General features: G+C 44.3%; 1 protein-coding gene across 3 annotated transcripts; it reads left to right on the plus strand.

Annotated features, from left to right (window-relative positions):
- Positions 1 to 1,663: 1,663 nt before the first annotated feature.
- On the plus strand, positions 1,664 to 26,537 carry sh3kbp1 (SH3-domain kinase binding protein 1). 3 transcript variants are annotated; one of them, XM_010890046.4, is made up of 19 exons: positions 1,666 to 1,926; positions 5,777 to 5,934; positions 13,611 to 13,713; positions 14,963 to 15,069; positions 17,065 to 17,209; positions 17,367 to 17,440; positions 17,598 to 17,687; positions 19,799 to 19,859; positions 20,134 to 20,228; positions 20,340 to 20,441; positions 20,792 to 20,843; positions 21,164 to 21,241; positions 23,552 to 23,690; positions 23,830 to 23,900; positions 24,226 to 24,335; positions 24,564 to 24,701; positions 24,988 to 25,214; positions 25,299 to 25,362; positions 26,032 to 26,537. In XM_010890046.4, exons 1-19 carry the CDS (start codon positions 1,923 to 1,925, stop codon positions 26,068 to 26,070), a joined length of 1,857 nt encoding a protein of 618 aa, XP_010888348.1. In that variant the 5' UTR covers positions 1,666 to 1,922; the 3' UTR covers positions 26,071 to 26,537. The 3 variants fall into 3 exon arrangements, with proteins under 3 accessions (XP_019897501.1, XP_010888348.1, XP_019897500.1); XM_020041941.3 differs by lacking the exon at positions 21,164 to 21,241; XM_020041942.3 differs by lacking the exons at positions 21,164 to 21,241; positions 23,552 to 23,690; positions 23,830 to 23,900 and having other exon boundaries at positions 1,664 to 1,926.
- Positions 26,538 to 27,307: the final 770 nt, after the last annotated feature.

A 27,307-nucleotide genomic window follows, 5' to 3' on the forward strand; every position in this document is an offset into this window, starting at 1 on the left:
GTTAGGCGTGTGTCAGAGTGTCAAGACCTGGCGCCATGTACATGCAGTAGACAGCCTAATCATTTATTAGACGCTCTTTTCCAGAGTGACATAAAGTTAGTGCATACATAATAAGCAGGCAACAGACAGTAATTATTTAGGTAGTCTTTGAAGAGGTAGGCTTTCAGTTGTTGTCGGAGATTCTGCTATCCTTGCCTCACGGAGAAGGGTACCCCACCCCCCAAGACTGTCCAAATAATATACTTCAATATAGATAATTTATTTGACAGAGACAGAAAGATGCTTGCATTTCAGAATATGCATCTAGGCATTTTAGCCACACCATAATATACATTGATCAGTGCTATAATTAAAGACACTGGAGAATAGGGATCACATGCTCCACGCCCTCTCAGAAATTATGGTTCGGGAGGTGAATAATTTTCCCCAAGAGGTATGGGCTTCTGCTTGTGCACAACAAACTGTAAACTAAGCTCATGGCACATTTTATTGTACAATTGTACAGAAAACATTTTGCATCAAACTTATTCAGGAAGGTGTCTCAATGTTTCATTTACTTTGCTCTGCATGCTTCTGTTTGGTTATAGGCTATAGATTAAATACTAAGGAGTTTCGTTTCAAAACCTTCCTGTACCTTGAATACCAAACCAACCCCTCTGCCCTATGCGCTTAACAGAATGTATAATCTATGATCGTGTTGCTAATAAAAGTTGGAGGTCGACTTCCAGAGAGTGGCTATAGATTTATTAAACACATCAACATCAGGACGTACTTAATTACCGGTATGTCCTGAATTGTGCAAATCGTGTTCCACTTTTTATTACTTAAACAACTATAAAATTCAAATGAACAAACCTCTCCTATCTTTTTAGAAGACATAATCTCCACCAACAACAGAACAATTCATTAAGCCTCAAAATCAGACAAACAAAATGCACTGGTCATGTCATTAAGCACGCCTATCCACTATTTAGCATTAACTGAATAATAACGCGGTGCCTTATGGGATTCTACTACTGCTTGTGGAGGCAGCAACGCTGCACACTCGCTAGAAGGGGCCACTTGAGGGTCTAATTAGCCTCTACATCCTTGGTCAGTTTAATTCAACAGTTGGGACACTTGTGCAATAGGCGAAGGCGTGCATGAACGCGCAAATGGAGAGCCGAGGGTGGAGAGGAAGCCAACGGGGTTCAACACAACAATTCAAATGTTTTGCAACAATTTGGTTCTAATGAACCCCAGAAGTTCCACAATTACTGCGTTTCGGGTCACCTACATTGTAGACTAGTTTAAATTATGGGTTTCCTGCCATGTTAAATGTGATGTGTGTATTTACGGAGATTGTACATAGATCTAATTGGAATTAAGTTTATACAAATGAATGCTACAATTTGCCCATCTTGTTTACAATCTAGGCAGTATAAAACATTAACAAGTTCCGTTCCAGCCTGTGCAAGTCATTCTTTATTACCTTTATTTTTAAGGCCTGGATATTGTATTATTGGCGGATTATACATAGCAGTTATACCCGGCTAATAAAGCAATTATTAACTGTAATGTGATGTGTGCACCTGGAACGCACCCAATATTTTTGCAGAATGTTCATGATTTCTCGCGATATTTGTGGTACAGAAATGGTACGCGTTTCAATGCAGGGTGGTAAGAGGAGAGAGCGCGCAGAGCTTTCTGTACATCAGCGCTTTTCCGCTTTCTGGCTACTCTCTGGTGTGTCCGGGGGAGAAAGCGGAAGGAATATGGTCGTTCCATCTCGCGCCCCTCCCGCTGCAGCACTGTCATAAAAGAGCTCTCGAGCGGGTGTCTGGGGTTCGGGCTCGTACTTCGTGTAGTGAATTACCAGGATTACTGTCTTTCCCGTTAAACGCGGTAGTCCCTATAGCAGGAGCGGACCGTCACGGGAACAGATGGGTGAGATGAGACGAATTATGTATTTTGGGGCTTTAAATGTTGTAAGGCGTCGACGTAACGTTTTAACTGGTAGGCTACAACCGCCCAAACAATGAGATACATCTGGAGACAGCGAATATAATGTAGACAATGTTCCCGTTAACTGCGTGTCCTGATCACCATAACTCGATGCGTGGGCGTGCAAAAAACGCGGTGTGCGAGTGTGAATGGCTGTGTGTGTTGTCAGTGCTGCGGAGTCAGGCAGAGAGTAAGACATTGATGAGTTGCAGATGTTGACACGTTTACATTTTTATCCTTTCCCCTATAATCATCTGCCTGCTTTTGCTGAAAATTAGTTGACTGTAGTTTTAGAGTTACTGTGCAGGAGCCACCCACCCGATCTCTCCCACCTTCCCCCACCGTTGCCTTTTTGAACTGAAGCTTGCAACCTCTGTTTTAAGTATTTTTCTGTCTTCCAGCGCAGACATTGCAGATAGCTACAGTACTTCACCGAGTAGTGTGTACTTACTGTTACTGAGTCGGGTGGTTGCCCCAACCACCTATGTTCAGGTGTATTCACTATACCTGTAAGTTGCTCTGGATAAGAACATCTGCAAAATTACTAAAATGTCAAATGTAGTGACACTCAATGGTAAACAGGGAGGAAGAGGTTGGGGACTGCTGTTGTCTAGCTATTCAGCCATGCAACTTATCTCCGTGCTTTTGATTTCCTCCCCTCTGCCCTCTTGTCTCTTCTGATGTACAATACACTTATTCACAAAGTCTCTCTCTCACACACACACACACACACACACACACAAACACACACACAGCGCTTCTGACATCAGCTGAGTCCCTATCAGACTTGGAGTCCTGGTGTCCATGGTAACCAGACACCTCTGCAGAACATGGTTACTATGTATAGGCAGAAAGTCATTCTCTGAAGGAGATCTCTTAGCACATTGTAGGCAGTGTCATAGCAATGCTAACTAGCTGTGCTGACTAAGACCTTGGCTTGAGTCTTAAGTTTTGCACTTAGATTTAGAGGATTAAGGACGCATCTTTCACTACTCACGCTGACTCGTGTAGCTTTGTGATGTTGCGGTACTGGGTTTAAACACTATCTCCGCGGACCCCTCACACGTCCTGCCCACTCAATGGTTTTGGAAATGAAGTGGTAATTAATGTTACACGTGATATTTTTATTCATTTTAGTTCCCTGTTATTCAGCCTGGTAAGACAAGTGAAAAAAATTCAATTCGGGGCTTTGGCTGGGCCACTCGAGGATATTTCACAGACTTGTCCCGAAGTTATTCCAGCGAGGCCCTGTGTGCTCTAGGTCAGGTTTTCTTCAGGGACCGCAATTTATTTTGCTCATCTTTCATCCTTCCTTCATTAAATTTGTCATAATTCTCAAACATTAACGTAACAACGTTGCCATTGTCACAATTTTTAGAATACCATGGTACTTTTGCTTGTTGAGAATGGGAGAAAAGGTGGGCGGGCAAACCTTAGTGGAAGGCAAATACAGCCTGGCTTGACCTATTACTGCACCAGTCCAACCAATGAAAAGCCGCATCCCTGATTCTTCACATACTTGGCATTCCTCGGCAGTCATCTCAGAAATCATTTGAATGTTTTTTTTCCAGGGACAAAACACTGCTGGCTGGCCGGGGAACTAGAACGCGTGGAAAATACAACCTATAAATTACTGGTTTGGCCAGTGTCTTGCTCTGTAAGCAAAACCACCGGCACATAGTCCGTCACACAAGTGTCATAGAGCTGCTTGTAACAAATTTTGCTCCTCTCTAAATACAATCTGCTGTTGGGTTACGTCCTAACTACCTACTACGTCCCCAAACAGTGGTCCGATCACGTCGTCCAATCGAATTGTTGCAAGCGGCTGCTGGGGTAAAATTCCACCGGGATGTTGGCAAAGTTAATTTTACATACTGAAGAACTGAAATTTCAGTTGTGACGACAACTCAGCAGCCTCGGTCGCTAGCTGTATGGGAACAGGCCTTCGCCTGCCCTCCCCCCTCCCCTCGCAACCCCATGCTGCTTAGGCAACAGGACAGTTACACAAAGCCCCAGGGCACACGCCGGAACACATCGACGGCACAATCTAGAATGTGACATATTAGCGTGCCGAACTTTCCAAATATGAGAGGAGAGGTTGCCATGTATCGCATGACATTATTAAGCAATAGTGGAGGGACCTGCCAAGCTGCGTTTAAGGAATGCCCATGCTGAAGCCTGCCCATGCACATTAATGTGAGGAGTTTAATTTGGACGTGGATCAGGGCTGTTAATGGGTTGAATAAGGGAGGAGGTGTACGATCCTCAGCTACGCATTGTGGCACAGGCCCTGGGGATTCAGCCTTGTGGTGTTCCCTGCGCGGTTGTGTTGGTCCCTCAGTTGAGACATTAAATTGAAGTCTGCTCTGGCCTAGCATGACACGAATGCACTTTAACTGTGCCGTGGATGTGTTTAGGTATCCTTCACGAATGCAGTGTGTGCCTGTGATAACGTGTTGATGAAACACCTAGATGTGTAAGTGATGCCTTACTGGTTTATTGATGTGTAGTGGAGATGAATGGTTACGCTCCAAAAAAACTTGCGTGGTGGAAAGATACAAATCCTTTTAAAAATGAATGGTTCAACGCTCACCGCGTGTGCCCATTCAACATTTGGGAGCCGCTAAAATGGGCAGTTTTGTCTGAACGTGAACAGGATGAATGAATGGCTGCCCTCCTTCCAGAACCGGAATCTGGGAAAGAGGGGGCGGAGTCTGTGAGCCGTATGGCTATAATGATTGCCGGCCAGCTGGCTCATTAGTTTTCATGATGTAGCTGCAGTGTGTGTCATGAAGCCCCGCAGCCAATCAGATTCTGAGTGTATTTTCTGAGAGAAAATGTTTGTGTGCGCTTCCTACTAGGAATGTGTGTTTTGATTAGAAGAACAGAGGGAGGACATTTTTTATCCATACATGTATGCAGGAGTGTGTTGTGGTTGGGCCTTGTCTAAACCAACAGCAGCTGTGGGAGGAAGGTCAGTACAGAGCTGACCCATCCAGTACACAGGTGATGACACACGGGGCTTGCGTTGTCCTTCTGAGTGGGAGTTTGTTATTCTTCAGGTTTAGTTCACACACTTTTCAGGTTCTCTTTCCTTTTCTGTCTGTCTCTCGGTCTTGTCTCTGTTGGTCTCTCGTTGTCTCTCTGCCTCTGTCTCTGTCTCTCATTGTCTCTCTGCCTCTGACTGTCTCTCGTTGTCTCTCTGCCTCTTTCTGTTGCTCTGCCTCTGTCTGTCTTTCGTTGTCTCTCTGCCTCTGTCTGTTTTTCTGCCTGTCTGTCTCTCTGCCTCTGTCTGTCTCTCGTTGTCCCTCTGCCTCTGCCTGTCTTTCTGCCTCTGTCGGTCTCTCTTCCTCGGCCTGTCTCACTCTGTCTCTCTCTCTCTCTCTCTCTGTCTAATTAAAGAAGGCAGATAAGAATAAATAGGGGATATTGAAAGTTTCAGCGGTTTAAGACCAGAGAAGAAATATCATTTCATCTGCAAGATCATTTCATCGCTTCTATTATAAGTCCACCACCATCCACGCTCTAACTAGAGGGATCTCTGCATTGTTGTGTCTTTTCACGAATCAAGCATTTCTGTTCTGTATTTATCCGAGATGCACATGTACCCAAAACAGGAGAAGACACAATCACGTCAGTCAATGGAATAAGTAGACGGCAGAACTCTCATATTAGGAGCTACAAAATGTTAACCACATTGTTAGGCCTACGCCTTAAAGTAATTTGCTGTATTTGCTAGCCATGACACCTAAAGTCTAAATAGTTTTGTGTGTGTGTGTGTGTGTGTGTGTAGTGGAGGCGGTGGTAGAGTATAATTATGAGGCTCGGCAGGAGGACGAGTTGAGCCTGCGTCTGGGTGACGTCATCACCAATGTAACAAAGGATGATGGAGGATGGTGGGAAGGCGAGCTACATGGACGCAGGGGGCTGTTCCCAGACAACTTTGTCAGGGTGAGTAACAAGAACAACCGCACGCACATACACACACGCACACACACACACACTGAAATTTAGATTGGTGTTCCCTGTTTTCGGTGTTAGGAGTTTCGCTGAAGCATGTTTCGTGAATTTCCTGGATGGGAGACCAGATGCTATGACGAAAAGATATAGAAAAGACAGACACAGAACCACAGTGGTGTGAGGTGTGATGGGGGATCAACTTCCTTGTCAAGTAGAGGAAGTAAAAATGTCACAAACAAACTGTGTCATCTTGAAAGGTCATTAATACAGATTATCTACTGTAGAATGGAACAAGTCAGTAATAAAGTTTATCTACAGTAGAATAGTTTTTGTGATATTGACACATTGCTAATCAGAAATTTGTGACAAGCACACAAAATCTTGCTTGTTCACCAGTCACTTGTCTTGTCATGTTGACTAAACTCGCATTTCAAACGGGAAGAATTCTCTGAGAGGACATTGACCAGGGGTTGTGCCTGTCTGTCATTTATCTCATTAATCTTCATTCAGGTGAAATCTGTGAAAATTGTGTCCTGTACAAGAAAAAAAGGCCCTCTTTGTGTGCATGTCAAATATTTCTGACAAGCAATTTATGCCTGTTTTACCACAACCTATGATACTGTTGGATAATCTACAGTAGAATAAAACAGGTAATTAATGTACTTTATCTATATAACATGTCTATTACATATTCGTTTTGTTTTACAAAGTTTATGTTTGTCCAGTTCCATTCACTTTATTGTCTTCTACAAGTGTCGTTTTGTGATTTTTTGTTTTTGTTTCATTTTGCCACTGATTTGGCTCATATATATATACACTCACCTAAAGGATTATTAGGAACACCATACTAATACTGTGTTTGACCCCCTTTCGCCTTCAGAACTGCCTTAATTCTACGTGGCATTGATTCAACAAGGTGCTGAAAGCGTTCTTTAGAAATGTTGGCCCATATTGATAGGATAGCATCTTGCAGTTGATGGAGATTTGTGGGATGCACATCCAGGGCACGAAGCTCTCGTTCCACCACATCCCAAAGATGCTCTATTGGGTTGAGATCTGGTGACTGTGGGGGCCATTTCAGTACAGTGAACTCATTGTCGTGTTCAAGAAACCAATTTGAAATGATTCAAACTTTGTGACATGGTGCATTATCCTGCTGGAAGTAGCCATCAGAGGATGGGTACATGGTGGTCATAAAGGGATGGACATGGTCAGAAACAATGCTCAGGTAGGCCGTGGCATTTAAACGGTGCCCAATTGGCACTAAGGGGCTCGTGCAAATTGTAGCCTCTTTTTCTATTTGTAGTGGAGATGAGTGGTACCCGGTGGGGTCTTCTGCTGTTGTAGCCCATCCGCCTCAAGGTTGTGCGTGTTGTGGCTTCACAAATGCTTTGCTGCATACCTCGGTTGTAACGAGTGGTTATTTCAGTCAAAGTTGCTCTTCTATCAGCTTGATTCAGTCGGCCCATTCTCCTCTGACCTCTAGCATCAACAAGGCATTTTCGCCCACAGGACTGCCGCATACTGGATGTTTTTCCCTTTTCACACCATTCTTTGTAAACCATAGAAATGGTTGTGCGTGAAAATCCCAGTAACTGAGGAGATTGTGAAATACTCAGACCGGCCCTTCTGGCACCAACAACCATGCCACGCTCAAAATTGCTTAAATCACCTTTCTTTCTCATTCTGACATGCAGTTTGTAGTTCAGGGGATTGTCTTGACCAGGACCACACCCCTAAATGCATTGAAGCAACTGCCATGTGATTGGTTGATTAGATAATTGCATTAATGAGAAATTGAACAGGTGTTCCTAATAATCCTTTAGGTGAGTGTACACTGCTTTAACTGTGGGCCTGTGCTTAGCTAGCACAACGGACCGTGACAAAACTTGCCATACAGACAGTTAAAGTATTGTTTCTCACAATGGAAGGATTTCTAGACTTGCAGTGTCTCAGTTAAAGCAGGGCCTATATCAATGAATAGTAAACAACAACTGCTAGAAGACGTTGCACATAGTTTCTTGCGTAACTTCAGTTCTATGAAGGAAGAGGCAGTGAGACAGTGTTTGTTTAAGAGAAGAATTTATGTTTATGAAAAAACCCTTAGTTGCTATGGCACCATATTCGAGTTCATTGTCTTGTGCTATGGTGAAGTGCCATCCAATGACTTTGGATGCAATGGTATGTACTTTAGCAGACAATATGTTTCTGTACATTTCAGAATTAATTCAGCTGCTGCCAACTGCAGTTGCCTCATCAATGAAGACAAATTAGCCATTTCCAGGCAGCCACACATTCCCAAGTCTTAACACCTCCTTCGCAGATGGGGCAGAACGCTGAGAGACCTTTTTTCTCCACACTTAGCTCTTGCCATAACTTTGGTAAATTTAAATCTTCTCATCTGTCCACAATCCGTTTTCCCAGAACTCAGCCGGGCGTTTTAATGCACAACAACATTGTTATCCTGTTCATTATAGCTAGCTAGTGGTTTGTGCCTTGCAGTCCGGTCTCTGTAGTTCTTCTGTTGAAGTCTAATGCTGATGGTAGTGGTTGACACATCCACTTCTCTGTCTGCGACTAGCTCCTGGTCTGTCAGACACATTTTAGTTCCCTGCTGATGAAGTTGGGAGGGGGGGACAGTGTAACGGGTTCCGTCTGTTCGTGCGTTCGTTCACGTGTCACAGGAGATGATGCGTCCAACGTCTGAGAACTGGCTTTTTCAAAGCTACGTTGATAGGCCAGTGCCGAGACAGAAAAGGTGCATTTACACATGTGCTTGCATAGCTGTTGGATAGTATTTAGGAACTCTGCTCGCCACTCCGAGCTGACCTCAGTGGTCAGGGCAGCTTTCTCTGCATCCAAAGGCTGTTTGAACGACTGCGTAGAACGCAAAAAGATGTAAATACATTTCCCCAGGAAATCTGATTAAGATTAAATGGTTAATGAGTTGCTATGGATAATTATCCATAGTGTGTGATTATTTTGTTTTTTAATACTATGCTAGTGTTGTGGTGTTTTTTTGATATACTGTGTATTTAAGCTATTCAGTTTGGTTCTGTAATGTAGCACATTAGAACTTGAGTGAATGATGGGACTTGCCTTCTTGCGAGTCAGCGTTTTCAACATTACATTTGTTTGCACAAGTATAGACGTTGTAAATCCAGTAACATATGTGCTTGCATGTTTGTTAATGGAAAATAAGCTGCTGACCACAAGCTGTAATGTTGTCCGGAGGTCAGCGTAACTCTGCACAACTCTGCATACAGTAGATATAAAAAGTCTACACACCCCTGCCAGGATATTAAAAGTCTACACACCCCTGCCTGGTTCTTGTGATGTTAAAGAATGAGTTAAAGATAAATCATGTCAGAACTTTTTCCACCTATGATGTGACCTATAACGTGAGCAATTCAATTGAAAAACAAACACAAATCTTTGAGGGGGTAAAATAATCTGGTTGCATAAGTGTGCACATCCTTAAACTAATACTTTGTTGAAGCACCTATTCATTTCATTACAGCACTTTTTGGGTAGGACTCTATTAGCATTGCACATCTTGACGTGGCAATATTTGCCCACTCTTCTTTGCAAAAGCACTCCAAATCTGTCTGATTGCAGGGACATCTTATATGCACAACCCTCTTCATATCACCCCACAGTTGTTCAATTGGATTCAGGTCTGGGCTCTGGCTGGGCCATTCCAAAATGTTAATCTTCTTCTGGTGAAGCCATGCTTTTGTGGATTTAGATGTGTGCTTTGGGTCATTGTTGTGGTGAAAGGTGAACTTCATCTTCAGCTTTCTAACGGATGCCTGAAGGTTTTGTGCCAAAATTGCCTGGTATTTGGAATTGTTCATAAGTCCCTCCACCCTGACTAAGGCCCCGGTTCCAGCTAAAGAAAAAAAGCCCCAAAGCATGATGCTGCCACCATGCTTCAACCTTGATTTCATCAGACCATAACACATTTTCCCACATGCTTTTGGGGGACTTGATGTTAGTTTTTGCAAACTTCAGCCGGCTTGGATGTTTTTCTTTGTAAGAAAAGGCTTCCATCTTGTCACCCTACCCCATAGCCCATTCATATGAAAAATACAGGAGTTTGTTGTCACATGTAATACTTGCCAGAAATTCCTGCAGTTCCCTCAATGTTGCTGTAGGAATCTTGGAAGCCTCCCTAACCAGTTTTCTTTTATTATTTTCATAAATTTTGGAGGGACATCCAGTTCATAGTAATGTCTTAGTAATATTTTCTCCACTTGATGATGAATGCTTTCACTATGTTCCATTGTATATCTAATGCTTTGGAAATTATTTTGTACCCTTCCCCTGACTGATATCTTTCAACAATGAGATCCCTCTGATCTTTTGGAAGCTCTCTGGGGACCATTTTGCTCTGTGGAACAGCTGAACTTTATTTGTGATTAATCAGAGTCACTTAAAATGATGACAGGTGTGTAATGACTTCTATTTAACATGAGTTTGAATGTGATTGGTTAATTCTGAACACAGCCACATCCCCAGTTATAAGGGGGTGTGCACACTTATTCAACCAGGTTATTGTAAAGTTTTTATTTTTCATTTTTCCCCCTCGAAGATTTCATTTTGTTTTTCAATTGAATTGTTCACATTATAGGTCAAATTAAAAGTAGAAAAAGTACTGACATGATTTATCTTTGTCTCATTCTTTTACACCACAAAAACCTGGCATTTTTGATTTTTTTTTTTATATCCACTGTAACTCTGTATAACTCTGTATAACTCTTATAGATCTAAATACACCCCACCCACCATGAATCTGATTAAGATCAGTGGTTAAGATAGTACAGCAAAGGTGGGGAACAACATGTTTACTGATGCCTTGTTTTTCTTTATTATTGAAAGTATAGTTTGTCCGTTTTCAATTGCTTTGTGACAGTCCAAACTGGTGCTTATGCTAAGCCTAAGGTTTTGGTTATGTTTAGGATTTATTTCTGCCTCGTAATGGTTTACTTCACTTTCACCTCTTTGGTCCTCTTTTTTTTTGGACAGATGCCAGCACCAAACATCAAAGGCAAACTCAAAGCCTCCAATTCACACCAGACATTGACAGCTCAGAGCTTGTTTCTTTCTGTCACACCACACTGAACAGTACAACTTTTAGAACAAAACTCTTAGAACAAAATGGTAGAACAAAAGTTTCACTGCCTCTCGTGTGTGCTTATTGCAGTATTTTTTTTTTTTTACAGCTTCAGCTCTGACTGCATATGTCGAGTCGAATCCAAACATCCTGAATTCACCCCAAAGACTGTCAGAGTGAAGAGAATATAACTGACTGTATTTACAAATGCCTCAGAGCAGTGTAAGGACAGGTTCCAGATCAGCAGTCTTTCATGACACATGGAACCTGGTGTCACAGTCTCACCTCTGATGGTGTCGTTATGTAGTGCAGCATTGACTGACCGACTGTCTGACGCAAGACAATGCCCAGCTGTGATAGGCTGAAACAAAAACAAGTCTAACCATATGTGCCTGTGAATTGTCATTATCTGTGTGTGTGTGTGTGTGTGTTGGTGGGGGGGGGGGTTCTAATGCCTGTGTGTACAGTAAGCAGGTGTTTCCTGTTATGACATTGTAACTATGAGTCCTCTTCCTTCGTCATGCGGTTTCCTTTTATAGAGAAACATACTCATTTAGTTCTGACACTGTTAGGTCTGTGTTTGTGTTCATGTACAGTGGGGAGATCAAGTATTTGATACACTGCCGATTTTGCAGGTTTTCCTACTTACAAAGCATGTAGAGGTCTGTAATTTTTTATCATAGGTACACTTCGACCGTGAGAGTCATCCAGAAAATCACATTGTATGATTTTTAAATAATTAATTTGCATTTTATTGCATGACATAAGTATTTGATCACCTACCTACCAGTAAGAATTCCGTCTCTCACAGACCTGTTAGTTTTTCTTTAAGAAGCCCTTCTGTTCTCCACTCATTACCTGTATTAACTGCACCTGTTTGAACTCGTTACCTGTATAAAAGACACCTGTCCACACACTCAATCAAACAGACTCCAACCTCTCCACAATGGCCAAGACCAGAGAGCTGTGTAAGGACATCAGGGATAAAATTGTAGACCTGCACAAGGCTGGGATGGCCTACAGGACAATAGGCAAGCAGCTTGGTGATTATTTGAAAATGGAAGAAGTTCAAGATGATGGTCAATCTTCCTTGGTCTGGGGCTCCATGCAAGATCTCACCTCGTGGGGCATCAATGATCATGAGGAAGGTGAGGGATCAGCCCAGAACTACGCGGCAGGACCTGGTCAATGACCTGAAGAGAGCTGGGACCACAGTCTCAAAGAAAACCATTAGTAACACACTACGCCGTCATGGATTAAAATCCTGCAGCGCACGCAAGGTCCCCCTGCTCAAGCCAGCGCATGTCCAGGACCATGTCTGAAGTTTGCCAATGACCATCTGGATGTCATGTGGTCTTATGAGACAAAAATAGAGCTTTTTGGTCTAAACTCCACTCGCCATGTTTGGAGGAACAAGAAGGATGAGTACAACCCCAAGAGCACCATCCCAACCGTGAAGCATGGAGGTGGAAACATCATTCTTTGGGGATGCTTTTCTGCAAAGGTGACAGGACGACTGCACCGTATTGAGGGGAGGATGGTTGGGGCCATGTATCACAAGATCTTGGCCAACAACCTCCTTCCTTCAGTAAGAGCATTGAAGATGGGTCTAAGGCTGGGTCTTCCAGCATGACAACAACCCGAAACACACAGCCAGGGCAACTAAGGAGTGACTCCGTAAGAAGCATCTGAAGGTCCTGGAGTGGCCTAGCCAGTCTCCAGACCTGAACCCAATAGAAAATCTTTGGAAGGAGCTGAACGTCCGTATTGCCCAGCGACAGCCCCGAAACCTAAAGGATCTGGAGAAGGTCTGTATGGAGGAGTGGGCCAAAATCCCTGCTGCAGTGTGTGCAAACCTGGTCAAGAACTATAGGAAATGTATGATCTCTGTAATTGCAAACAAAATCTTCTGAACCCAATGTATCAAATACTTATGTCATGCAATAAAATGCAAATTAATTACATAAACATCATACAATGTGGTTTTCTGGATTTTTGTTTAAGATTCCGTCACTCACAGTTGAAGAGTACCTATGATAAAAATTACAGACTTCTACATGCTTTGTAAGTGGGAAAACCTGCAAAATAGGTAGTGTATCAAATACTTGTTCTCCCCACTGTATCTGTCTGTGAGTGTGTGTGTTTGTGTAATTGCAGAACTGATATATAAGTAGCTGTAGGGGGGATTTTTAAACCGCATCAAGACCAATGCATTACAGAACTATGAGATTCACAACCTTGTGTGTATTTCAGTTTGCAGGCCAGGGAGCTACACATGCTACAGGGTTATTTAGTTTAGCCGGAGTGGTTGTTTCGCTGTAACTCAGGTAAGGGTCAATGGTTGTAGTTGATCCGTGCTGCAGACAAGAGGCTCACTTCTCATCTGTTGGTTAAGGGTTGGCTCACTCGGGTTGCAGACATTTGATCCATTGAAATTACTACTCCAACATATGCTTGATAGACAGGTTTAAATACCCCTCCCCCCACCATCACCACCACACACAAATAGATATCTGCAAAAAACGTACAATCTATCTCTCTGTCTGTCTAGGAGATAAAAAAGGGGATGAAGAGAGAGGTGGGGCCAAAATCTGATCTGTCCAATGGCAGCGCAAGCCCATTGTCTGAGCCCAGCCTACGACCAGCCAGGAAAGGTAAGTATCCTGTACAAACATCTGAATAATCTTAGTTTCTAGAAGCATAACAAAACAATTATTTACCCCCTAACAACAAAACTAACCCCAACCCTGACCTCTATCCTAACCTTAACCCAAACCCTAAACACATAAAACCTAACATTGACCATACATTTTAACCTAATTCTAACCGTAACCCCTTTTCTTACCCTAACCTTAACCTTTAAGCTTAATGAAGCACATATTTTTACAATTATTGTAAGGACATTTGGTCCCCACAGTGAGTGGAAAACTAGTATATAAACAGACGCAAGTCCTTTGGGAGGTTAAAATCCCCCTGCTCAAACATAGATCCTATTAGTGTTTATGGGGATTAGGGTCAGGTTATTATATGTCCTTCTCACAACACACACACGCAACGTGCCTCAAGACGTACCATCCCTACAGTGCAGTATGGTGGTGGCATCATGCTGTGGGGATGATTTTCATCAGCTCAATGATGAAATACAGGGTAATACTGGAATAGAACCAGCTTCAGTTCACTAAAGAAATTAAGCTTGGCGAGACAATTTAGTGGTAAAGGGACATTTCCTCCTCATTGAGAATATATGGCACTATTTGGAAATTGTGGTCAATAAGCATCGTCCAACCAGCCTGAACAACTCAACTAATTCAAAGAACTAGTACATCACAAAGCAGAACAGAACAATGCTACGTGGAACAGAATCCAAAACAATGACCGACAAAGTACATGAGGGAAGGAGGAACTTAAATGGGGACGTTGATCAGGAACACAGGTGAGGCGATAACTACCATGAACAGGTGTCCGTGCCCCAAATGAGGGACAGAGGGCATTGTATCTCACTGGCATGGCAGGCCTGTTATGCCGGGACGTGACACATTATGATGAGACAAAATCTCTCTGAAACTGTGTGTAAACCTGGTGCATGCTTACCCCAAAATACTTAAAGCTGTTATTAATGCAAAAGGCAAGTCTACTTAATATTCATTTGTGGGGGTTGTGAAAAGGAATACCTATATAAGCCACATATATGAGTTTATTTTTATGTACGTATATGTCGACCTAAACAAAATAAACATTTATAAATCATTAACATGAGAGGATTGGCCAGGTGTCTAAATTGTTTTGTAAGGCACTGTACGTGTGACTTCTGTGCACAATACGTAACAAAATAACATCTGTGAACACGCTAGTTAAACATCCATGTACAGGGTTAGTCAACTACTGTGTTTGTGTGTGATCCAGGGGAACAGATTCGACAGAGGAGATGCAAGGCGTCCTTCAGCTATGTTCCTCAGAATGACGACGAACTGGAGCTGAAGATAGGAGATGTCATTGACATACTGGAAGAGGTGAGTGGTCACCCAGGCTGCATATGTTTCAGTTGTCCACACTGTAGTTATGTCTCCCTCTGGTGGCCGTATAGCAGAACCTATTGAGTATGGGATGATTAGATTCAACTTTATTATCATTGAGTAAGCACAGTACAACGAAAATGCAGTCAGCATCTAACCAGAAGTGAAAATAGAAGAGGGCATAAAATTAACATGTATTAGGTATATGTGTATTACAAGTGGAATGTATGTGCAAAGAAGGCAAATGCAGTACAAATGGCAGTACTAAATGTGTTGTTAAGGCAGATAGAGAAGGACAGAAAATGTACAAGTGTTAAGTATAGTGTATGTTACAAGTGGGATAAAACGTGTTTTCTAAATGGCATTCTAGATGTGCAATCGAGGCAAATTGAAGGAGTAAGGTAGCAAGTGCCGAAATGGCAGCAATGAGGTCCTGAGGTAGACTTGTATATGTAACAACTGGAAAATGTAACAACTGAAAAATTTAACAACTGAAAAATGCACCAACTGAAAAATGCAAGTACAATGACAATTCCAAGTGTGCACTGAAGACAAGTTGAAGGTGCAAGGTGCATGTGCAAATGAAATGCAGGGATAGCAGCAGTGAGGTTCTCGAGGTAGAACACCGCTTGTGCAGACACTGCTTGGGCTGGAGGTTTTCACCACCCGATGCAGGGCCTTTCGGTCGGCTACAGAGCACCGCCAAACCACACTGTGGCGCAGTTAGTCAGAATGCTATCGATTGTGCAGCGGTAGAAGTTGACAAGGGTCTGGGAGGACAGAAGAGCCTTCTTCAGCCTCCTCAAAAAGTACAGGCCCTGCTGTGCCTTTTTGACCAGGGCTGAGGTGTTGAGGGTCCAGGAGAGGTCCTCGGAGACGTGGACACCCAGGAATTTGAAGCTGGACACATGATCTACCTCAGTGCCATCGATGAGAACTGGGGCGTGACTGCAGCCTTTAGACTTCCTGTAATCCACAATGAGCTCCTTGGTTTTCTTTGCTTTGAGGGCCAGGTTGTTGTCAGCGCACCATGCCGCCAGGCACCTGACCTCCTCCCTGTAGGCTGACTCGTCATTGTCTCTAATCAGGCCTACCACTGTGGTGTCGTCTGCGATCTTGACGATGGTGTTGGAGCTGTGTACAGGAACGCAGTCGTAGGTGAAGAGGGAGTACAGGAGGGGCCTTGTGGAACACCAGTGTTCAGGATGGAGGAGGTGAAGTTGTCTAACCTGACAGGCTGGGGTCTGTTGGTTAGGAAGTCCAGTTGCAGAGAGAGGGGCTGATCCCCAGGTCATGGAGTTTGTTGACCAGCCTAGAGGGGATGACCATGTTGAATGCTAAGCTAAAGTCTATGAACAGCATTCTCACATAGGTGTTGGTTTTGTCCAGGTGGGTCAGGGCAGTGTGTAATGCTGTGGAGATGGCGTCCTCTGTAGACCTGTTCGACCGGTAGGCAAACTGGTAGGGATCCAGTGTTGGGGGGGAAGCAGGACTTAAGGTGGGCCAGTCTTTCGAAGCACTTCATGATCGCGGGGGTGAGTGGGACAGGTCAGAAGTCATTAAGGCTGGACTCAGACGACTGCTTCGGCACTGGCAGAATGGTTGTGGTCTTGAAGCACGTTGGAACAACCGCCTGGGCCAGTGACATGTTGAAAATGTCAGTGAAGACCTCTGCCAGCTGCCCAGCACATGCTCTGAGCACGAGCCCGGGGACGCCATCAGGACCAGCAGCCTTGGACACCATTTCTAGCCCAATGGAAACAAGTGTTCAACAAAACTGGTATAAACCGGGTTATAATACCACAGCTTCATGCAACTACCTTGTGGGAGCTTGGAGCCATTAATAACGTATAGGTCTGTCAAGCAGAACCTTATGGTTTCTGTTCCACCTTTAAGTATGCTCACTTTCGCAACATCATGTTCCAGTTCAGTATGTGCTTGTGTGTATGCGTGTGCGTGTGTGCGTGTGTGCGTGCGTGTGTGTGCGTGTAGGTTGAGGAGGGCTGGTGGAAGGGGACTCTGAATGGTAAGATTGGGATGTTCCCTTCTAACTTCATCAAAGAGCTGGAGGACACACCCACTTCGCTAAACACATCCAGTAGGTCGTCGCAGGAGGAGCTACGCAGCAGTCGGACCAGTGAGCCACGCCCCCCCCCCACATGCATCACTGGTCAAACTTTTTTCTGACAGTTGAATAGGAACGCAGTTTAATACAATTAAAGGAAACTAGGTTCCATGATAATGTTGATCTCGACTGTCATTATATCTGTGTGTGTGTGTGTGTGTGTGTGTAGGTAAAGACAGTCCTGGCAGCGAGAGTGACGGGGGGGAAAGTCGATCGGACAGCGGAAAGATTCAACCCAAGAAGGTCTCTGTCTGTCTGTCTGTCTGTCCATCCATGTATCTAGGTTTAATAATGTCTGATGTGCCCGGAATAGTATTGTTGTCTTGACTAAGATGAATGCTATCGTTTCCGTGGTGACTGTAGTCATGGTGACTGTAGTCATGGTATCGTGTGCCTCCAGGTCCGAGGGTTTGGGTTCGGCGACATCTTTAAAGAACAACCCATCAGACTGAGACCGGCTTCTGCAGACATGGACGTGGAAGTAGAGAAGGTGACATGCGCGCGCACACAACCCCCCACACACACACGCACACACACACAACCCCCCACACACACACACACAACCCCCCACACACACACACACAACCCCCCACACACACACGCACGCACGCGCACACACACACACACACACACACACCCACAACCCCCCACACGCACACACGCACACACACACACACAACCCCCCCACACACACACAACCCCCCCCCACACACACACACACACACAACCCCCCACACACACAAGCACGCGCACACACAACCCCCCCCACACACACACAACCCCCCACACACACACACACAACCCCCCACACACACACGCATGCACGCACGCGCACACACACACACACACGCACGCGCACACACAACCCCCCACACACACACACGCACACACACACACACACACACACAACCCCCCCCACACACACACAACCCCCCCCACACACACACACACAACCCCCCACACACACAAGCACGCGCACACACAACCCCCCACACACACACGCACGCGCACACACAACCCCCCACACACACACACGCGCGCACACACAACCCCCCACACACACACGCACGCACGCGCACACACACACACACACACACATTGGTGCATATACTGATTGATGTCAGCTTTTGGGTGTATTTGGGTGGAGGCACATTCACTGCCTCTGCCTTGATTCCCACCCAGCCGCATGAATGACGGAAACAAACTGAAGTTGAGGAAAGATTAGGCAACTCCAGCAGGACGATGTCAAGTGCCAAAATATGTTAGTTTCTTTACTGTGAATTAAGGCGGGGTTTCTTTCCATCGTCATCTTCCAGTAGTACCTACAGTCTTTACTTCAGGAGGGAAGTCGAAACCAGACCGCCTCTTCCTGCCTTTCAGTTTCACAGCACAGGAAGAAACGCTCATTGCACACACACACACACACACACACACACACTCCTTTCAGTGAAGTCGGACTGAGAGAATGGTGTTCAGAGAGTAAGGGAGAGCGGTGGAGGAAAGAGGAAGGTTTCGCTGACGTGCGCGCACACACACACACACACACATTGAGTCACTGTGGCTAGCGGGGTTGATGTAGCAGCACGGTGTGTTGAACCACCGGAGAAGGTAAGAACCAAACAAATCACTGTTACTTAACTTTCAAACTTACTGAGTTCTCTCCTTCCCACTGTCGCTGTGTCTCAGCCGAGTCTTCTTCCCCAGGCTGTCTGGGTCATGGTGGGTTATGTTGTTTAGGGAACGTTGTGCGTGTTATGTTCATTGTGTATATTTATGCCTGTGTGTCGGGGTGTATATACTTGTGATAATCCACATTGGTCGAATTTACGTTTGAGTTTGTGACCGACTATGTCTGTGTCTGTGTGTGTGTGTGTGTGTGTGTGTGTGTGTTGGTGTGTATCTGTTTGTGTGTGTACAGCATTTAGCAGCCTGTCCTGCTGTGTGGGTGGCTGCACTGATGGTTTATGGGAAGTGTAGTGTGTGTGTGTGTGTGTGTGTGTGTGTGTGGGGGAGGGTTACAGTGTGGGTAAATCCAGTATTAGCCTTTAGATCTAAAGTGGAACGTCCCTGTCTCAGACGAGGCGTGTAGCTGTGACTGCTGGACCAGACATTTCTATTCCCCCGAGGGCCGACGAGGTGTCCAGCTGTGCGTCACAGCCAGACCTTACTTTAATCATGGTTGACCAGTTTGTGTGTGTGTGTGTGTGTGTGTGTGTGTTTGTTTGTTTGTGTGTGTTCCACAAGGCTCTAATTAGTACTACTGGAACCAGCCTGCGTGGGGAGATGGTGTGAGGCGCTGGGAGGAAGGAAGAGAGTGTTGAGAGAGAGAGAAGGGGGAGAGGGACTGTGGGAGGGCTAGGGAGGGTTTTCTGAGTGTGAAACAGAGAAGAGTGTGTTTGATACAGACCATGCTCTGTCTGTATGTGTGTGTGTTTCCTGTCCCTCATTCCATCAACACAACCCTTGAAACAACAGGCCCCTTTAACACTCTATATGCACACACAGACACACAGGGCCCAGACTGTCTGGATTTTACTTGTAATAATCACTGTGATATCTGGGTGTGTATTTACGTGTGTGTGTGTTCCTCAACTCCTCTAGGCACAGGTTAGGAAATCACCTTCTGAAACTATGAAGGCGGAACCTGAGGGCAAGGTTAAAGGTGAGAGGAACTGGCCTGGATTGGCTAGAGTGTCTTTGTCATTCTTCCTGATTCACACCTTGAATGAGATATAAGATTCACACCTGACGAGTCTCTTGAATGACTTATAGTTAGTTTCGAGGATTCAGCCAGTAAAAAGAGTTGAAGCAAGAGAGACCACTCCCTTTGTATTTTGTGCGCGTTCAGCAGTTATTAATTACTCAACAGAGATGTTAGATCCTGTCATTACATCTAATATCTCTGACTCAGCATCACTGTCTCTGTGGTTTGCCAGGCCGTGAGCTGTGCAAGGTCATCTTTCCGTACGACGCCCAGAACGAAGACGAGCTGTCAATCAAGGAGGGAGATATCGTCACCATCATCAACAGGGTGTGTGTGCGCGTGCGTGTGTGTGTGTGTGTGCGTGCGTGCGTGCCTGCGTGCGTGTGTGTGTGTGCGTGCGTACCTCCGTGTATAGCCTGTGTGATCTGTGTGTTCCAGGACTGCGCTGACGTGGGCTGGTGGATGGGGGAGCTCGGGGGCAAGAAGGGGGTGTTTCCCGATAACTTTGTCAAGCTGCTCATACCTGATGTGGAGAAAGAGGTGAGGCACACAGAATGAAGCACTACAGCCCACTGGCCCGTAAACCACAGCGGAGGGATGTTCTGAGGCATGACGCAACGCTGAGTGCCTGGGTATATCCATGGTAAATTAGCACTATACCACAAACCCTTGAGAAACCTTGTCGCTATTATAATCTGGTTGCCAGGGCAATTAGAACAGTAAAAGGTAATGTTATGTGTTTCATATTTCACAGAGTTCAGCCAATCAGCAATTAGTTTTTAAACAACCTCGTTTTTATATTTAAAATATACCATTATTATAATATTCAACCAGCGTGTGTGTGTGTGTGTGTGTGTGTGTGTGTGTGTGTGTCTTGCGTGTGTTTGCAGAGACCAAAGAAGCCACCCCCTCCCAGTGCCCCCTCAGCTAAACACACCACAGGTAATTTTCCTCTCCTTCCTGGTCTGTCTCAGTCTGTCTGTGTCCTCTCTGTATTTCAGTTGGAGCTCAGTCTTAAAGCTTTGCATTGAGCTCAGTCTCTGCTCTCTTTCTATGCGAGTGTAAGAAAGAGACTAAACCTGTGGAGATAATTAAACAGGTACAGACAGACAGACAGACACACAGACAGACAGACAGACAGACAGGGAGAGAGACACACAGACAGACAGACAGGGAGAGAGAGGGAACCAAACATAGAAAGGTGTAGGGAGGAGTTTCAGTAATGTCACTCAGTTGACCCCTGACCCCTGTGTGACCTGTAGAGAAAAGGTCTGAGGTCAGGAAGGTACCTCCAGAGCGCCCTGAGCATTTGCCTCAAAGACCACCTGACGACAACAAAGGTACTACAGTACTATTACAGTACTTCTACAAATACTAACACTGCATCACTGATCCAATGACAACAAAGGTCCATGTATACTAGTACTTCTTTACAACTATTATACTACAACTAATATTTCTGCTACTACTTTTGCTAATCCTAGAACTATATTCCTTACTTTCTTTTTTGGTTCAGTGAAAACATTTTGGGAGCATATTCTCTTTGGCAAGTGTGACCTTTTTAAATAACTGTTTATGTAAACAGGTCACATTGTTGCACCAGCACAGGCATAGTTTCTACAAAGCAAAGCCCACCACAAGACATCAAATGCAGACAGATTTGTCCTGAAGTGAAACTCCCAGCAGCCTGTGCTGATTTTGCAACTTATTCCACTTCTGAAAGTCACACAAACGGAAGTAGGTTTTCCTTCTCCAACTCCAACCCTGTGTCCTTCACTGCTGCAAGTGTCTCCCAGGAGTGTTTTCATTTATAACCAGACAAGAATGCTGCTGTCTTCTTATGTACAGCAAGGCGAACGCCAGATTCTCGTACTGTATGAAAAAGTATGAAAATGTACGCATTCACTACCGTGAGCCACTCTGAATGAAAATATCAGCTAAATGACCTACATTTTCAATAAATTAGCCCTAAAGCTGTCACCAGAGATGAATTACCTAAATCTTAGTGTGTAATACGAATGAATCTTTTATTATTCTATATAAGGGGTATGAATCATGAATCAAGACTATGCAAATTATTGAACAAAGTCTTTCAAACACTCATTCCAAGGATTCGTGAATTAATCAGGACATGCAAGCATGCGACGTGAATGAATTAACCAAATGCAAGGATTGTGCGTCTTAGCGCCATTGTAAAAGGAGTGGCTGTGATGAAGTGGCAAGCGAGGTTCCAACGTTGGCTTATCCAATCCCCTTGACTCCTTCAATCACAACACTTCTTGGGCTCTTGGTTTGGCCCTCAGCCTTTCTTATTGGCCCAACGGGGGGCCGTTCGTAAAGCTTGGTCTCAAAGCATGAAGCGGCGTGGACATTCACAACGACTGAGTTGTGAATTCCGTCGTCCCGAGTTATTTGGGGCAGAATGCGGATTAAACGTAAAATGATCAGGGGCTTGTCTCACCGTGTGAATCTGGTTGTAATCCATGAGTCTCAGCAAGGGGGTAGCTACATGTCATTGGTGCAGATTGCTTGCTTGTAAATTCAGATGAAATACCTAAACCATGGCATTTTTTTTTTTAACTGTTTTTTAGTTTGCATAGACCTCCATGGGCCACATATAAGGGTTCTTCTGAAATGGACAGAGCACTGTTATACCACAACTTCTTCACGGATTGAGGAACATTAAGTTTCTCTTCTTATTTTCTCTTAAAGCCAAAAACCAAGATAATTACCCGGATCAAGAGGAATAACAACCTCAGCACTCCCTCTGAACTTTCTCAATTTGAGATTAGTCAAGGGTAGTAATTTTGAGGAAATATGATTCACTGGTCCTAGAGAATGGCACCTATTTTGGTCCTATTTTCATTTGGCACAAATGTAAGATTTGTGATTTCTGTGTTGGTTAAAAATCCCAGTCAGTGAGAGGCAGGTTAGTGGGCAGAAGATGCAGTGGTCAACATTGAAAATGCATTTTTAAATGGAGTATTTCCATTGTTACTAATGTACAGTCTGAACAACAGTGGACTATATGTTTAACCTTTTCCTGAAAGTTACGCAGACATGCTTACAAATTACCCACAAATACCATAAATACACCACTAAAATAATATAGATAGGCTCCTAAAATAATATGAATATCCCCCTAAAATAACATAAATATGCTCCTAAAATAATATCTACACACTGGCTTATTTAATCTATAATCATTACCATTGCTAAAATCACAGTACTACTACAACTATATACTAATACTACTACACGTTTACTATAATACTACTACAACCACCATACTACAATATGCGTACCATTATACTACACTACTGCTATCATACTACTGTCTCTATTACCATCTACTCCTCCTGGTTGGGCTTTAACTGTAGTTTCTTTATAACACTAACAGAAATGGCCCTCCGTTCAGCCTGCTTTAGCTTCCTGCTTTAGCTCTCACCTCTTCAGCCGACTGTGCGCGTGTGTGTGTGTGTGTGTGTTCATCACCATTCAGAGACATGTCACTTCACTCTGTCCGTATACATGTATGTTTTGCTTGTGTGTGGGTGGGTGTGTGTGTTCATCACCATTCAGAGACATGTCACTTCACTCTGTCCGTATACATGTATGTTTTGATTGTGTGTGGGTGTGTGTGTGTGTAGGTGAGGAGTTGAAGTTTGGAGAGATCCCTAAGCCTGCCCTCCCATCCATTCCTCCAAAGAAGCCCCACCCACCAAAGACAGGCTCCTCCCACCTCCCTCCTCGACGCCCCGACAGACCTGAGAGACCTCCTACTGGGCCGTCAGTACACACACACACACACACTCACACACACACACACTCACACACACACTCACACACAAATGCAAAATCACACACATAAAAACACGCGCACACATCAACGCGCACACTAAAGTTGCCGTTTGGTCTACCTGTTCAGGTGTGAGAGCCATAAGCCTGAGGGCGGGGCTGTGACTCCTGATCCTGCCTCTGACAGGTCAAAAGACATTGGTGAGTTTGACTGATAGGACAAGGGGCCAATCAGGGTCAGTTTGAGGCAGGGCACTAGTCCGTCAAGAGCAGGGGAGTGGCTCACCAAAGAAACAGATGTTGGAATATGAATGAAGATCATCAACTCTCCGTCTCTGTTTCCCCATCTCTGTCTGTGGATCAGTTTTGTGTCTTACTATCTGTGCAAAATTACTATATGTTCCAGAGATACTTCATAAATCAGGATGCTATGTATGTGTTTGTGTTGTTTGATTGACTCTATCTGGTCGTGTGTGTGCGCGCGCTTTGTGTGTGTGTGTGTGCGTGTGTGTCTGTCTGTGTGTAGATGTGGTTGACCTGGACTCAGTGGTATTGTCAACAGAGAAACTCAACCATCCGACCGCAACGCGACCAAGAGTCACCGACCGTAGACCACGCTCCCTTATCATCACCTCAGTGAGTCCCACAGACACACACACACATAGCCACACAGACACACACACACACACACACGCAGAGACACAGACACACACACACATAGCCACACAGACACACACACACACACACACGCAGAGACACAGACACACACACACATAGCCACACAGACACACACACACACGCAGAGACACAGACACACACACACCAGACCACGGTACACATGTTTACGATATCTCTCTTTCTCAGTCTTCCCTCTCCAGTATTGACCTGCTGGATTCTCCTGTGGTGGGGGAGGAGTGGAAGGAGACGAAGGCGGAGGAGCAGGACTCCTTGGGTCTTAAACCAGTGGATGTCTCCAAGAGAAAATCCCAGACCAACATTGCTGTAAGAGTTTGTAGAATTACAACGTGGTTCCCGTTTTATTGCTGGGAACGAGAGTTTGTTTTGCCTGCACATGACGGGTTGTAGTAGCTACAAAGCAGGATTGTCGAGTTATTCAGCTCACCTTGTTAAACATTCAGTAACAAAAAAAGGTTCATTATTGCCCCTAGACTTCGGTACAAGTTGATTGATGACACAACAACATCTCATATGTATGTCTTCTTAAAAAATATATATATTTCAGTTATCTGACGCACTCATTCATCCTCATTTGTGACACACCCCAAAGGTCCCCGATGGTAAGGCTGTGCTGCCTCCCAAGCCTACCGTCTTCCCCTCGCCTTCAACAGGAAGCCTGGCCCTCCGCTCCACCAGTCCCTGCCCTTCACCTGTAAATTCCACCTCTCTATGTATAAACCCCTCCCCTGAGCCCAGGCCGACACCCACCCTGGAAGAGCTGAGAGGGCAGCTCAGAGAGCTGCGAGCCTCCGTAGAACTGCTGAAGAGCCAACACAGGTAAGTGTGTGTGTGTGTGTGTGGGTGGGTGTGTGGGTGTGGTGTGGGTGTTGATACTGTGTTTGACTGGTCTCTTCGTCCCAGGCAGGAGATGAAGCAGTTAGCTGGTGACTTGGATGAGGAAAGGAAGATCCGCATTACTCTTCAGGTGAACACACACACACAGATACAAACACACAGATACACACACACACACACACAGATACACACACACACATACATACACAGATACACACACACACAGAGATACACACACACATTTCACTATTTTTGTGGGGATGCAAAAAAATGTAATGCCATTCAAAATCCTATTTTTATTAAACCAAACCATAAACCTTACACTTGTATTTTAACCCTAAACCTTACACTAATTAGGTTAACACTTTGGATTCATGGTCCGAAAAATGTTTATTTAGATTCTACAGATTGATCTCTACAGATTATCTGCTAAACCTGACCTTTACCTTTATCCTAACCTTAACAACTAACACCACACCTTCTAAATCTTACCTGAGCCTAAGCAAGCAGTAAGTTATCAACAGAACCTGAAACAGAGCGTTGCAAAATAATTATTAGGAGACTGCACATTACGTGTAAAAAATATAATGTATAGCGCGCACCAGAAGATCACGCGCAGTCTGTGTAGGTGCACGGATTGTAAAAATGCGTATATATGCGCTTAAATACGTTTGTTTTTACCATCCCTGTATATATTTGGTCCTCATAAGCGCAGTAGAATGTTCACACACACACTGCAGTCCACCATCGAGTGATCTTACATGTTTAATTATACACGTGGTATGTCTGTGTTGTACAGATGGATGTGGAGCAGATCAAGAAGAGTTTATCCAAATGACCCAACACCGTTCCAGGTGCCAACTGATGACATCACCTGCTACGGCGTTCAGCCCGACTAGCTTGTGCCAAATGACAATAACAAAAATGGCAGACGATCCAAATCCCGTCTGTCTGTCTGTTTGTTTAGCCGTGTTTATCTTTTTGTTTCCTACGGTCTGAAGGGAGTGTGCCCTGCATCTGGGGCGTGGCCTCACTGGTACTCACCTGTCTTTCACCATGGTAGCCCAAAACACCTGGAACACATTTTCCTGCTTAGCGTGTGTGCTTACAAGGTTTCCATTGCAAATCCTCACTGTGGCCTTCCCATTTTAGACTCCTTCCTTTTTTCAGGTGATAAAGAGAAAGTGTCCTGTTGTTTTATTGACTTGGTCATAGCTCTTCAGGAAAATTAAATAGACTTTTATATTGCAGTGTTCTGAATATGAAGATTATGGATGTGTGACGATTTTAATAATTAAAAAAGAAAAAAAAATATTGGTCTGCTTTGTCTGTTGACCACCAGCAGAGGGAGTTACAGTGTCAGTTCCTGTGTCTCAATCCACCTCATGGCATTCCCAGAATGTGTCGGACGGTTGAGGAAGTCTTACTATTTTGTGACGAAATCTGTCGCGATCGTATAATTTGCTGCCTCACCCTTCCAATTTTGAGATTGGCTCATTTGTGACACAATTCCACAAGTATCTATTTCACCAGAAGTGGCAGACATTTAGTAGCCTACTTTCCTTCTTCAGCGAGTAGGCCTAGTACTTCAGCGAGTAGGCCTAGTACTTCAGCGAGTAGGCCTAGTACTTCAGCGAGTAGGCCTAGTACTTCAGCGAGTAGGCCTAGTACTTCAGCGAGGCGTCAAAAACCAAAGCTTCCAAGAGATAACTTAAAGGGTAGCCTGATCAGAAACAATGTTTTGTATTCAGTTTTATCAGTTGCCAGGGATCTTTTTGTTCTCATGGGGTTGATAACCTATAAAAATGAATACACGTTTTCTTAAAAAGTAGGCTACTTTAAGAATAAAACACGATTCCTACTGGCTATGCAATGGGCCTATACCATTGCAATTTTGACCTACTGTTGTAAGTTTGACAATTAATAAAATTATCATTACAGTAGGCCTACTATTGAACTATTAATAAAACACTTCATCATTATCACCGATGTGTTACTTACTGAAATCATACAAATTAACTTAATTTAGGATACTGTTACTTTCTGCCTGGCTTCCAAGGTGTCTTTTGCTACAG

Source organism: Esox lucius, chromosome 21, assembly GCF_011004845.1.
Source record: "Esox lucius isolate fEsoLuc1 chromosome 21, fEsoLuc1.pri, whole genome shotgun sequence".
NCBI classification, from domain to species: Eukaryota; Metazoa; Chordata; class Actinopteri; order Esociformes; family Esocidae; genus Esox; species Esox lucius.

Coding starts and splice junctions, on each gene's coding strand:
- sh3kbp1 (XM_010890046.4), top strand. Junction 13,714..14,962: donor CCTACGACCAGCCAGGAAAG/GTAAGTATCCTG, acceptor TGTGTGATCCAG/GGGAACAGATTCGACAGAGG. Junction 20,442..20,791: donor TACCTGATGTGGAGAAAGAG/GTGAGGCACACA, acceptor GTGTGTTTGCAG/AGACCAAAGAAGCCACCCCC.